Source organism: Orcinus orca, chromosome 9, assembly GCF_937001465.1.
Source record: "Orcinus orca chromosome 9, mOrcOrc1.1, whole genome shotgun sequence".
Taxonomy (NCBI): Eukaryota; Metazoa; Chordata; class Mammalia; order Artiodactyla; family Delphinidae; genus Orcinus; species Orcinus orca.
The window spans coordinates 58,816,047-58,830,413 of NC_064567.1; the positions used below are offsets into that span (position 1 = coordinate 58,816,047).

The 14,367-nt window shown below is 38.9% G+C and overlaps 1 protein-coding gene across 4 annotated transcripts in view; it reads left to right on the forward strand.

The window, feature by feature from the left end:
• The window catches only part of DYNC1I1 (dynein cytoplasmic 1 intermediate chain 1), a 497,106-nt gene that overhangs the window by 195,863 nt on the left and 286,876 nt on the right, over positions 1-14,367 (forward strand). For 2 of the 4 annotated variants that reach the window (XM_049715134.1, XM_049715135.1), the window contains exons 7-8: positions 7,307-7,421; positions 10,146-10,236. In XM_049715134.1, the coding sequence (XP_049571091.1) occupies positions 7,307-7,421; positions 10,146-10,236 (206 nt within the window). Of the gene's footprint in view, positions 1-7,306; positions 7,422-10,094; positions 10,237-14,367 lie in introns of all 4 variants that reach the window. The other 2 variants (XM_049715136.1, XM_004265568.3) reach the window with 1 other exon arrangement.

Here is a 14,367-nt window from a genome sequence, read left to right on the forward strand (position 1 = left end):
TTATAAAGCACTTAGCAATACCTAGGATATAGTTACTACTTAATAACTGTTAATGTCAAGGGAAGGCTTTAAAAAAACTACTGGCCAGAACATTTTAGGAGAAAAATAGACAATGATGCCAGTGGATTACCATGATTTCTTTTCTTTTTTTTTTTTAAAGTTAAAAGTATTTTCCATCAATTTATTTTTATTAAAAATTTTTTTTTTATTGGAGTACAGTTGTTTTACAATGTTGTGCTAGTTTCTATTGTACAGCAAAGTGGAGTTCCCTGTGCTATGAAGCAGGTTATTAGTTATCTATTTTATATATATTAGTGTATATATGTCAATCCCAGTCTCCCAATTCATCCCACTACCATGATTTCTTAAATGGATATTTTTTTCAGGGTAAACAAGAATCCTAGGTGTGGTAAAGGGAAAGCTGCATTCTTCTCCTTTGGTAAGGGGGTGGATAGTACAGTAGACCCCGCTATGTGAGACGTTAAATCTAGAAGAGATTTTAGAGCCCTTCCATTAAGGCCCTTCTTTATGCCAACAAAGCAGCAGAAATCCAGAGGTGAAATGTAGCTTTTCTGCCTGCTAGACCCGAATCCAGGACCCTTGATTCCCAGTTCAGTGCCTTGCTGCCATATCATGTTTTTTTCTACTGTCAGAATCCAACAAATAGTTTATTTTTAATTCTCCAGTTTGTTGTGGTGGTGTGGAAATAGCCCACATCTTGTACCAGATGCCACAGATATTTTTGAGTAGTTTTCTAAGAAGAAAACTACATACAGAGTGATATGCTTGTGTGTAATACAAACCAGAGCTGCTTCCCTACTCAGAGTTTTTCTCTTTTTTCTTTCTTTTTTTTTTTGCGGTACATGGGCCTCTCACTGTTGTGGCCTCTCCCGCTGCGGAGCACAGGCTCCGGACGCGCAGGCTCAGCGGCCATGGCTCACAGGCCTAGCCGCTCCGCGGCATGTGGGATCTTCCCGGACCAGGGCACAAACCCGTGTCCCCTCCATCGGCAGGCGGACTCTCAACCACTGCGCCACCAGGGAAGCCCCAGAGTTTTTCTCTAAGCGAAAAGAAGAATGTGTTTTGATGCCTTACAAGCTAAGTGCTATTTCACACTATAAGGCTGGGAGAACAAGGTAAAAAGGTTTCTAACAATTATTTTCCAACAAAGTAAAACATAATTGAAGTTGTTCTCTAGCCTTCTGGTATCTTGCTTCTCTTGGTACCATTACACTTTGATTGATGTCATAGTTTATTTGTCCTTGACAGCGAGCGTAATGTTTTTCCTTCACAGATCTTTGCTGTTACATATGCAGTCTTGAGTGAAGTAGAGGTGAGAATTGACAGGGAATGGCTATTCATTTCCATGCAAAGCCAAAAAAAGCATTAAGTTATTATGCTCCCTTTCCTTCAGATGTCAACACTTACTGTAGTTTTAAAGCACCTGTTATCCTTTACTAATAACCGGTTTCCTTTTAAACTGACATTCTAATATCCAACTTGAATTCCAAAGAATTACCACAAAATGCGAAGTGATATGGTAAATCTGGTTCCAAATTATGCTGTCTGCTTCATCCTCATCATTTTACACATTTGGGGGGGAAATTACAGGCAAACAAGACTGGTAGAAACAGGCCACCCTTTTTGTTCCTATACCACGCAGCTTTGATGGGGATTTAGCTTGTTATGCAACAGACAGAGCCCTGGCAGACTGGGGACGGCAGGTGGTGGAGAGTGTGGAACACCTGGACTCTGGGCCTTCCTGGGCCTCTACCTAGTTCTGGAATTAAAGTTTTACATAGTCTTAGTTTCCTCATTTCTAAATTGACAGGGTGGTTGAGGCCTGACTCTGCTCTTTGGAGTCCCATGGCAATGTAGAATCCCAGCCTCCCCTCCCCAGAGTCTCTTGATTTGAAATATCTAAATAGGACCAGATTTTGGGATCCACTGCACTGCAGCATCCTGAAGGTGTGTCCCGGCTTTCAGTCCTGTCCCTCTACAGCCACATCTCCCCCACAAAAGATCTTTCCTTGGGTCAGACTATGATGACTTGGTTTGTTCTGAGAAGCCAGTGTTGTCAGGCAGAGGCAGTAGAACTCAGTGGTTATGCAGAGGCTTTCAAGTTGAATGTGGCTAGGAAACCTGGCTCTGCCCTTCGCAGAATGGCCTTGAGTGGCTCTGGGACTTCTCTGAACCTGGTTTCCCTTCTGTAAAATGGAGAGAAGAGTGGGTCCTTCCTCATGGAGTTGTGTGAGGATCCGAGGAGATGATGTAGAGCAGTGAAAGACGCAGAGGATCTGGTTGGTGAGAAACAGCTGTTACTCTGCTCCTGAGATGGGCCCTAAATGGGGCCCATAGAACGGCTGCATACATTCGTCAGGATCAGTGCTAGGGAGGCCATTATTCAAAAATGCCCCATTATTAGAAGGGTCTTACAATTCAAGGCCCCTAGTTTCCTGGGATGATGGCATTTTGTAGCTGAAAGAAACCTGGAAGTAATCTCTTCTGATCCTTCTTTTTCAAATGCTCTTATGCCCCTGGGGGCTAAGCCTCAGAAGTGGTCCCCCTTTATCTCCAGTCTCAGGAAGGACCCCCTCTTCCAGCCAAGCCAGTTGTCCAAATCAGAAACCTGGGGTCATTCTTTCACCACCCCTTCTCCAGCTCACACTGATCATGGGTCCTAGACAGGCACAGTAGGTCTCCCCTTTCCATTCCATCTCCTTTTTCCCTAAATCCACATTACAGGCAGACTCAGCTTCTTACATTACACCTTATGGGCCATGCTGTCTGTTGACAGGAAGTTTATGAACATTCTCTTCCCCTGGCTTTTGCTGTTCTGTTAACCATATGTCTTTCAGTTCTCATCTCAGATGTCTCTTCCTCTGGAAAGCCTTCTCTAATACCTTTCTCTTAACACATGACTGAGTTAGTCCTATACCCTATCCTTGACCTTATCAAATTATTTAGCACCATTTGCTTGTTCATTTGTCTTTTTCTCCTAATAGAGCACAAGCTTTTGGGGACAGGGTTGTATTTTTTCATTACTGAGTCAATGTCCAGCACAGATCCTGCCACATAGTAGGCCTTCAATAAAGGGTTATAGAATTAACGAGTGAATGAATGAATGAACACCTAAACTAGTTAGGGCAGGTCTGAGATGCTGGTCACAGACATTCTTTCCAAGGACCGGAATTTTTTTTCTGCAAATTTCCTTGGAAGCTTCAGATCCCGAGTCTGTGGAATGCTCTAGTTAACTGGCCACGGTCATTGACTCCTAAGTTTAAGATTTTCTAGTTTTTGTGTTGTTTGTAGAGAGTTAGAAATAGCCTTAAGCTTATAAGTTTGATATTTTCAAACTTTATTTAGGCTTATATTTTAAATAAAACAAGTTTAGAATAAAAGGAAACGAAATGCTCTTTAATGCTAATCTGAGTGACAGTTTTTTGCCATGACTGAAAACTAGTGTGAATTGGGACCACCCAGGTTGGTTGTCTCTGCAGAATCCAGAAAACTGTGTACATGTATAACATTACACTCTCTGCGTCTTTGGATGTCAACTGCTTTCTTGGTTGTGGTATTACGGATGAGATCTGATTTTAAAATAAATATAGTGGTCACCATTTACGACACAGAGCCAATGTCATGAAAAATTGGCTTTAAAGCAATGAGGTGTGCTTAATGAGGCCACCCTGAAATTTCGTCCTGTCCTTGGCCGTCTGCCAAATTGCTGCAAGGTAAGATGGACAGAGGCTTCCCAGCCTTTCCTCACTTGTTCGTCTAACAGCTATGCAGCTGTCTTTGGAAAAATGACTGACAATTCTCAGCTGACAAATTTTCTTTCTTCACATACCCTCTCTGGGTCTCAGCTGTGATGCCTCTTCACAAACAGAAATACCATTTGCTGGGAGAGACACCGAGCATATTTTAAATCACTAGTATGCAAAAACTCCTTGTTGAGTCATTAAAATGTATTAGGACTCTGTAGTATTTACTTGGAAAAAACCAGAGGTTTCATGATTAGGGCTTGGTATAACTGCCTTGGATGAAGTAACACATTGTTTAGTTTAAGGTGCTAGTTGGTAACAGTTAGGAACTGCCTTTATTTCCAATAAGTCCCAGTTACCTAACTTTGCATTTTTCCTGGTCAATTTTGAGTGTTGATAGCTTTCCTAAGCTTCTGTTACGTCTAGATGGACATTTATCCTTACTAATATTTGTCATTATATTGTCTGTTTCCTTAAGAATTAAAAAAGGCAGAAGGCAGAGAATGAGTTGTAGAGACACCTTGTATCGTGAGAGTGACACATTGGAGGTGGAGTTCGGGTGTGCTATTTTTGCACAGTGTCTGGCCATGCATGTTGACACGCAGTTTATGTTCTAATATGTTTTTTGAATGCTTAATGATTAAAGTTAGGAGTTCCCTGGTGGTGCAGTGGTTAAGAATCCGCCTGCCAATGCAGGGGACACAGGTTCAATCCCTGGTCTGAGAAGATCCCACATGCCACGGAGCAACTAAGCCCGTGCGCCACAACTACTGAGCCTGCGCTGTAGAGCCCGTGAGCCACAGCTACTGAGCCCATGCGCCACAACTACTGAAGCCCGCGCGCCTAGAGCCCATGCTCCGCAACAAGAGAAGCCACTGCAAAGAGAAACCCATGCACCGCAATGAAGAGTAGCCACCTCTCGCTGCAGCTAGAGAAAGCCTGCGTGCAGCAACGAAGACCCAACGCAGCCAAAAATAAATATAAAAAAAAAATAGATAAATTTATTTTTTTAAATGATTAAAGTTAGAATAAATTAAAAAAAAAAACAGATTCTGTGCCTTTCTGCACAGGACATACATGACAGAAGGTTATAGATATTATGCCCTAAGTTTATTCAAAGGAAGATTAGATGGATCTTTTTCTGTTCACTGTACACAAGCTCCATTAGAATCTCTCGCGTTCATCACCACCGGCACTCCGTTGTCCTTAAATAAGTTTTTGTTGAAAGGATGAGGAAAAGTGGCTTTGTTCTGAGCACTGGGTCACTGGAAACTTAGATGACTCCTCCTCACAGTGGTGGTGTAAAGGGGCTTACTGAATGGAATATAGCTGGTGGAAACTGCTCTGAATGGTGTGTAATTCTTAGATTCTATAGCTATAGAAGAGCAATTACCAAAGGCAGAATATTCATTCATTCAACACATTTTTTAATTGATAATTGTGCATCAACTGTGTCAAGCCTTGATCTGGATGTGTGGATACAGTGGTGAACAAAATAAACACGTTATCTGCTCTCAGCGAAGCTGACAGTCCAGTTATGGCTTAACTCTTCACTGTAAAACCATGCTATTCTGTATTGGCTTCCTGAGATGAATTTTGCTTATCTTCATTTTTTCATTTGTATTTTAGCAGCGGCAGTGATAATTCCCTTTTCTTTCATTTCCCCCTTTTCCTTCAGTCCTTTTTTTAACTTTATGGTATGTGAATACTGATACAGATCCTCACTCTGCAAGGTCCTTTTTCTTACCTTAGTTCTGTCTTTGCCTCTGTTGTATGCATAAGCTTTGGAACTTGCTAGTTTAAATGTTAAAATTGGGAAAGAACGTGAACTTTGATATCTTCCAAGATTCAACAGCCGCTTCAGAATTTTGGGTTATATGAGAGTGCCTGAATCTTCTAGTATCCTCATTAGCCCTTATCGATCCCCATAATGGCAGTTTTCCCTCTGATGACAGGTAGACTTCAAACACATGACTGCATTTTAAGCCTGCGGCGAATAATAGCAAGCCTTGAGCCTAGCGCTATGTGCAAAGATGCATTTTACTTATAACTGGGGTGTAGGTTACCATCTGGGAGTAAGTCAAGGTTGCACGAACTCTTTCTGCTTTAGATGCCACAACAGAAATTATGCTTACTGCTTTGAAATGTACTTTGCACTCCTGAAAGAGGTAATGTGTCTGTTAGGGAGCCCAGCTTGCCCCTGGGGAGAAAGGTGTGTCTGATAACTGGATAATTGGCTTTTGACAAGCTCTAAGACAACTTCATGCCTGTAAACTCACAAAGCCTTGTCGTGAGGTAGCTGCACATCAAATAGGATGTTATCGTGTTTCAGATGTGGGGCGAATGCCTTGTCTTAAGTAGTAATTGTGTTATGAAAAAGAAAAGAGACCCGAGAATTCCCCCCAGAATTCCACCACTAACCTTCTTTAACCTGTATTTTGGCTTGTTGCTATCCTATAAAAAGACAAACTGGATCTGACTATAAGAGGCTCAGATAAGATGTGTTTTTAAGATAGAACTTGGGGAAAGAATGTCTCTCTCCTAAATGAGTTTTTGTTTTGTATTTTTCTACACGATAATTTTCTCCTTTGAGTTAATATGTATAATGGAAGCCTATGAAAATCAGAATTGGGCTTCCCTGGTGGCGCAATGGTTGAGAATCTGCCTGCCAATGCAGGGGACACAGGTTTGAGCCCTGGTCTGGGAAGATCCCACATGCCGCGGAGCAACTGGACCTGTGAGCCACAATTACTGAGCCTGCGCCTCTGGAGCCTGTGCTCCACAACAAGAGAGGCCGCGATAGTGAGAGGCCCGCGCACCGCGATGAAGAGTGGCCCCCGCTTGCCACAACTAGAGAAAGCCCTCACACAGAAACGAAGACCCAACACAGCCATAAATAAATAAATAAATAAAGTTAAAAATTCACAACATATGTCAATATTTAGGAAAAAAAAGAAAATCAGAATTAAGCAACAATACTTACATCAGTATTGTTCACATGCTTTAATAAACATTTTAGCTTGGTTTATTTAAACCATGGTAAACTTAGATTACTGATATAATAGTGTATTGTACAGTAACAGATTTTCATAACTAGCTTTACTTTTTAGTCAGATCCCAATAATTCGTTGTTTGCATAATTCCAAACATGACCCATGCATATTACAAACACACTCGTCAAGAACTGATCATATGTCTTCCCAGAAGGGACAAGGGGGTTTAAAAAACCAGACAGAATTTTTTTTTAAATCACATCCCAGTTAGAAATATTTTGCCGTGATGGTTTCTTCCGAAACTGAGTGAGTAAAACTCTTATACCCTGTGATAGAGACAGGAAAAAGCCTTCAACCAAAGGAGAAAGTACTGGGTTAGTGATTATTAAATGGAGCAGTTACAGTGTTTTTTCATCCTTTATACACATGATTATATCTATTTAGGGCTTTTGCCTGGTGTTTTCTGCCATGCATTTACCAGTTTCAGCCAGGAAAAGCATACCTTTAACTCTGTTATTCACTTTTCTTACTGGCATCTACTTTTTGTAGGCTGATCTGCAGCAGAAGAAAGAACCAGTTCAGGATGACTCTGACCTGGATCGCAAACGCCGAGAGACAGAGGCTTTGCTGCAAAGCATTGGGATATCGCCAGAGCCCCCTCTAGGTACTTAAAAGTGCTTTGTGTTACTATTTCCTCAGATTTGACTTGTGTGGGATATACCATGTCCAGCATTTACTATTCTTTTACGTGTATTTTTGTTTTTATTTTGTAAGAAACGCTTTGGCTTGTGGGTCAGATGTATTTATTTTTGGAATTGAGGGGGCTGGAAGGAAATAGGAGGACAGGTTGTAGAGTTGTTAGCAGTTTGCTGCTTATTGGCTGATTCTGCAGTCAACCTTCTCCACTGTGTTATTTGTTAAATGAGTTGCCACATGGTAAATACAAGAAATCTCAAAATTAAGAAAAAAAAATTGTTCTTCATTTTCATTGCTGAATCCCTGCCTCTCTCTGCCAACCTAAATACTGTGAATCTGGTTATGAATTTCATAACCACCACAGACATAGTTATTCCATGATGAAAATAGAATGCTCGATGGTAAATTTGAAGGAAAACTTAGAAGGGTGACAGATTAGCAGCTAATTAACAAGTTTAAATTTCTTTGACTCTGTTGTATATCTTGGTTTCATTGCTCATCGGCATTTTTACTGCAGCACCCTTCCTCCAACTCATTCACTCCTAGTTAATTATCCATGACCTCATTTTATCCAGGGTTTGGATATTCAACTATTTGTTTTATTTGTGTTGAAGGTAACTTGTACATAATGTGTTTACTCTGTCACTTAACTATATATCACTCATGTGATAAGTTATTTTATTTTTCTTTATCCATTTGCTTTCCATACATTTTAGAGTAATCCTAGGGTGTCTGTAAAACTACGTGATATCCAATATAGTAAAACAAAAACTTTAAAAGTAATACATGTAAATAAATGCAGTACAGGTTTCCTTTTATCAGTGGTTTGTTTTCTTTTATTTCCATCATTGGGTTTTATATTAAAATAAATTTTCATGTATTTCCATAATTACTTAACAATAAAAATTATCCCATGTACAACAAAATGGCAAGTGTTTATATCACTATAAATAAGAAAAAGAGCAATATATCATAAGCATACAAATTGTTAAGTATTGCTGAATATAATTTAATACATACACACAAAACTAAAACACCATGAAAAGGCATTTTATACTCAACCTCAGTTTGTAGTAGGTAAAATCATGTCTAACAATGATATAATAAACCCCAATAAGACGTTGATTATTTTGTTAGCTTCTTTGTGGTATGAAAGAGGTAAACTATGGGATATTTGAGTGATGGACCTTCTTTGAGGAGCTGACAGATTTTTTTATTACTTAGTTGACAAGTGATATATATTAGACACTTTGCAATTATATTTTTGCCTCAAAATAGCCTTTGAAGTTCTGCTGCAATGTGAACACTGATTAAACCCAATAGTAGAATATCTATTCTCCCCTAACCTGCATAAAGCCAGCAATTAAACCTTAAGAGCAAAACAGTTTAAACATCCCTAAACCATGACCAAATTCTGAACTATCCCTGCATCCCTGCCAAAGGGCCCTGGCAAGGGTGGACTCCATTTTCAATTTTCATCCATGTCTCCGACTGACCCTCTGACTTACTGCAGAGGGTAATCAGTGAATTAATTGTAGAACCACGTGAAAATTCCTAGTTACTTGACAGATCTGCCATTGTGTTATAGGATTTGGACAAAATAGTTAAACCCTTTACCTTATTAAATAAATAAAAGGAAATTGCACATGATTGAAACCAAATGGGAATCTACACTACGTACTGAAGTTTCTTTCTGCCCATATGGCTTCTTTGGCATGTGTGATACTGAGAACCCGTTCTCATCTGGCCTGCAGCCACCTTGGCTATTTGGGGCAGCTTCTATCTGAAGGACATTTGGCTTGTACTTGAAGGATAGAGAAAAAAATACATTTGCATTTCCTTTAGTTTTTTTCTTTTATTATCCTTGCTCTCAGACTTTCAGCTTGCACTGACCTTGATCTTTGAACTTGCTTCTCCTGTCTGCAGAACGGCAGTTTGCTCATGTGCACATGGCAGTGCTTTCTAGAGCTGCCAGAAGCAAAGGAACACAATTCACAAACACAGTAAACATTACAACGGGATGAAACTGTTAATTAAGTGTAAAAATAAAGCAGCCTGGCATTTTGCTTTGTTTTGAAAGAGATTTTTAAATTACCAGGTTCAACATTTACCCTTTCTCTATCTGTCACTTAGTCTCTCACAGCAAATGCAGTTTATACTCCATGGACAATAGATTTCCCTCCAAGTGCAGACATACAACAGCCTTTTCTGATTCCCTGTGACCATTTAAAATTATTCAGAATCACTTATTTTATAATCTTTTAAAGTTTTATAGACACCTCATTTTATTTTTTAATAGGTCACATCTATACTAACAAAATAAAGTGGAGAATTAGAAGTATCTGGATAGTTCATGCTAGAGAGAGATTTGACTTGAATTATCTGGGTAACTGTTTTGATTCTCCATGTTACTTTGTTAAGGTGGACATGGCCTTAGAATCCCTAAGTTAATTCTGTCTAAATTCATTTCAAATTTTAATTTCCAAAATATGAAAAATTCACTTGACTTTCTTCCTTTTCTTTTCTTTTCTTTCCTTTTTTTTTTTTTTTTTTCCTTATCCCATCTCAATCTCTCCTGGCCATACAACCACTTTAATTTGGGCCCATTTGTTTTGATTTGTTTGACGCTGCTCTTCCCCAGTGCAGTCGCTGCATTTTTTAACATGGGATACCTGTTATTTTCATTATTTAGTCCCAACCCCTATGTCTCCCTCCTCGAAATCAGTGAGCACTCCCAGTGAAGCTGGAAGCCAAGACTCAGGCGACCTGGGACCATTGACAAGGTAAGAATTTTCCCTTTACAAAGGCCATGGTGGGGTGTCAATAATACAAGCCCCCCGCCCCGGCCAAAAAAAAAGGCCTGAAAACCACATCATTCTGTTGTACACTGTTAAATGTGCATGCATCTTCAACGTATCAGTCATTTTATGTTTACATTTATGGTGGCTTACTATTTTTGGTGGCATAGCATTGAATTTGAACCCTAGAAATGATAAACTTATATATTATCCTTCCGTGAATGGGCTAATTTAGCACCATGTACCTTGTTTCACAAACACAGACATATCCATTAGCTTAGGCCTACAAGAAAGCAGGGAAGGACCAAAGACAAATGGAATATATATCCAGCTTCTTCTTATTCCACTTTGGTTTTGGTTTCCATGAGAATCTTTACGACTAGAACACTGAGATGTTCTAACCCTAAATTTAATTTTTCAAAAGTCTTGTTTATTTGCTTAATAGAGTTGATTAATTTGAGAACTGGGTCCCCAAAGTGTTTTTATTATCATTACTAATTATTATAATCATCAGGATTGACTGCTCTGATTTTGTCAATTGCCAAATTTTTATTACACTAGGTATATTCCAAGATTATGTAATTAGCTTCTCAAAACGGATATAGACATTCTCTAATTTGACCACTGAGGGGACATCCAAAATGTAAAGATGTAACGAGAGAAAGGAGAAGGCTCATTAATATGCATGGAGTCATGGAAACTTTCTTAATCCAGGTGCCTTCAGCAGGATTCCCACGAGGGTGCCTATAGGCAGGTGATAGAGATGAGTGGGGAGGGGGCCCGTGGCAGCTGGTTAGCAGGCACTCCCTTTATAAAGGTCAGATGTCTCCTCACAGCTCAGGCTGGTTGAGCTCAGGTGGGAACATGGACCCAGTTCTTCCACATCTTTCAATTTTTCATGAGAAGCTAAAAATTCAAGTATTTGTGCAACAGTCTCCTAAATGTTAACTGTTAATGACTTTGTTAAAAGTAGTTGTGGGCTAGATCTTGTTGACAGTTTGTGGCCTCTCTCTTTGACTCTTAATTTTTTAAAAATCATGAAATATTTTAATAAAATTTCAAATAAAAGAAACAATCATCCACAACACCACCATTCTGAGAAATCAGCCTTTGCCTTGTCAATGTACCTTTCAATCCTTGTCTACCTGTGTACATTTCTTGCTACCATATTATGTTCCTGGAGGAGAGGTATACAATTTTGCATTTTTCTCTGTTAACACATTATCACAAGCATTATGTTCTGAAAGTCCATTGTTTCCAGAAAAGCGTAGGCAATTTTGGTAGAGAAAACTATGGAAATGAGAATAGTATTAGCCTGTGCTGTAGGCCTGTTTTTTGCTTTCTGAAACCAACGTGTAAGACTGAATTGATCTCACCAATATCTGCCTGTTGGTGTGTTTCAGACTTGAGTGTTTTGTTTTGATAGGGCCTTTTGAAACCAGTGGACACTGCTTTCAATTTGAGAAAAGTGAAAGTAGAGACTTTTGTGGGCACCAGGCTGGTTTATGTTAGTTTATGTTAGCCTTTGTGATTTGGGGTAGCACACGTCTTCTCTCATCTTTTGCTTTGAACACTTCAAAAGGTCTTTGAGGGGGAAAAAAAGTAATAATAACACAGCATGTACCATCTAACATTTATACAAGAGCAGGCACAATATAATCACATTCCTTAGGGGGTCGTTGGCCTGTCATTAAGTTAATATATTTGCCTGTTTCTGTACAACGATGGTGTTGTGTCAGTGATGCTTAGTGTCAAGGGGTGCAGTTGGCAGCATTAAATACTGTTACTGACTTCATAGTTGATGAGCCCTTTTGAAAACTTCTAGAGAAAGCTGACCTATGCTGTTAGCACTCTGGGGACAGCAGCAGTTATTCCTTCTGAGAGAACATCATTTCATTTCTTTCCCCTTCTTACGTGATTTTTTAACTTAATCACTTTGGAAGAGGCGCTGTCTACTCCTACCCCACACAAACTCCAACTAGCTTCAATTCTTTATAGGAACATTCTGGCAAGCGTAGGCAACTAGAAGTCAATGAGTATCTCCCTTGCTAAGTGCAGGTTTCATAGAAATGCAAGGAAACTGGCATTGAGGAAATGATGATTTTCAGAAAAACTAAGGATAAAATTGGCTTCAGACGGCATTAGGAATAACTTAGTAAATCTTGCCCTTGTTGTTGTTTGTTTGTTTTTTTTTTTGGCGGTACGTGGGCCTCTCACTGTTGTGGCCTCTCCCGTTGCGGAGCACAGGCTCCGGACGCGCAGGGCCAGCGGCCATGACTCACGGGCCCAGCCGCTCCGCGGCATGTGGGATCCTCCCGGACCGGGGCACGAACCCGTATCCCCTGCATTGGCAGGCGGACTCTCAACCACTGCGCCACCCGGGAAGCCCCTTGCCCTTGTTTTGAACTTAGGAACATTCCGCCCAAATTTATGTTTTTGCTTCCATGAAATATATATGAGAGTTAAATTTCAGAAGAATGTTATATTTCAGTTTTTAAAATTCCACTTGGAATGTCTTTTTCTGTAGAAGAAACATCTTTTGAAAACAGTTACTATTAACTCTAACACTTCATAAAACATGAGGCTGAGAAAAAACTTGGTAATTCCTAAGAATGTAACTCTATAGTCATAAATTTGCATATTTGTGTAGAATTTGGACCTTTTGAAAAATGGAAAATCTTTCAGAAGATAACTTAGGAGTCAAATCAACATATCTGGTCCTACCTAAAGGGGCACATAAATTCTGTCATTCATTTGCCAACATTTCAAACCAAAACTACAATTTTCTTTTCAGAGCCAAAATTGGGAAACATTTCTTATATAAGCCCTGTAAGTGGTTAATTTGGAAATGGGCATACTTAATGTACCCTATTATAAAGAGAAGGTTAAAATAGTGCTTTAAAAAATCAGGTATAACAAAATTTTCTTTTATTGATTTAGTAAATTTTCTAAATTGAGTGAATAGAGTAGATATATCTAATAATTTTTCAATTATACTAGTGTGATTTAATTTTTAAACTTACAGTGTCATTATTTGTGTTCCAATTTCTGCTTCTGTTATTATGGCCTGCTTCTCATTTACAACTTACATTTGTGGTACTTTTCTCTTTCTCTTAATTAGTTTTTGTAGAACCAATTAATCATTGCTCATTTAAATATACTGGACAAAAGAACAAGCTCTTGGGTTTCAAAAAAATCAATTTATTAATAAAAAATTTAAAAGACTAGTTTTACAAATAAAAGTAGATGAAAAAAATCCTAAACATACTATTTGCAGCTGGAATCCAACACAATATTAAAAGGATACAATGTTATGCTTGGGATATTGACTCAAAAATTGGGATTGATTAAATAATTCAAGGATATTTTAGTATAGGAAAATATGTTACCATAATTCAGCCTAGGAAAAGGTCAAAGAGGGAAAAGTAAATATTGCAGTATATTCTGAAATGGTACTTGCAAAACTTAAACATCTAGTCCCATATTTTAAAACTTAGTAAACTAGGAATAGAAATGTTTTTCTCAATATGATAACGAATATTAATTTCAAACCAACAGCTTACATCCTTTATACATGAGAGTGAAGCAGTAGCACTTTATAGCTCTCAAACAAGAATGACTTATAGTTAGTTGAATACATGTCTCTCTTCCTCAGGGAATGTCAGGTCCTTGAGAGCAGGGAGTAAGTGATATTTGTGGTTGTATCCATATAGTAGGTATTCATTAAATGTTTGTTGAATGAATCAAGTATCCTCCTGCTTTTTACAGATCAGGGCACTGAGACACAGAGAGAATAAGTAATTTTCTCAAGCTCACACAGGACATAGCTACAGTGCTATGTTTGAACCTGGGCAGGATGATACAAGTTTCCACAATCTATACCTCAACCCTACATCAGCTCTGACGACAATCGATAAAAGTGATACACAGCCTACTCTGTTAGGTTACTGTGATTAAACAAATAAATATCTGTTAAGCACTTGGAAAGGAGGCTGGCATATATTAAGTATATGTGAGTTTTAGCTATTACTGTTATTTTTTTCGTGCTTTGATTTAGCCCAGCCCTTAATCCCTAACCTTCAGGTATTCAACCAGAAATGAATCTAAGTGAGAATC